The 402-nt window shown below is 64.9% G+C and overlaps 1 protein-coding gene across 1 annotated transcript in view; it reads left to right on the forward strand.

The window, feature by feature from the left end:
- The first annotated feature begins 238 nt into the window (after positions 1–238).
- Positions 239–402, forward strand: part of NUDT14 (nudix hydrolase 14) — a 60901-nt gene continuing 60737 nt past the window's right edge. Inside the window, exon 1 of the mRNA XM_082761716.1 lies at positions 239–337. Coding sequence (XP_082617842.1) covers positions 257–337 — 81 coding nt within the window. The 5' untranslated portion in view covers positions 239–256. The remainder of the gene's footprint in view (positions 338–402) is intronic.

The raw sequence follows: 402 nt of genomic DNA on the forward strand, positions 1-402 counted from the left end.
CACCCCGTTTGGAGATAACTGTCGCAAACAGTTTGAGAAAACACCTTTACAAACAGGTATTTTAACATGTCAACGCGACAAGCCCCCTCTGCGCCCCCGTTTCGGGGTGAAACCGCTCCCTGCCCTGCCTGCTGCTCCCAGGCCGGCCGGCAGCGGCTGCGCACGCCTCTGCCCTTCCTCCTCTGCCCTTCCTCCTTTCCTCCTCCTCCTCCTCCTCCTCCTCCTCCTCCTCTTGACGGCCGCTGCCCCCGGCGGGATGGAAGCCATCGAGGAGCTGGCGATCCAGCCCTGCACCTCCTCCCTCTACCTACGGCCCTTCCGCCTCTGCTACCGGCAGGTGAGTGCCGCCGGGGGCTCAGGCTCGCCCTGCCTCTTCCCCTCACAGCCTGCCCGTCTCTCCTC

The sequence above is a fragment of the Aythya marila genome (genome assembly GCF_965140915.1).
Source record: "Aythya marila genome assembly, chromosome: 5".
Lineage (NCBI taxonomy): Eukaryota > Metazoa > Chordata > Aves > Anseriformes > Anatidae > Aythya > Aythya marila.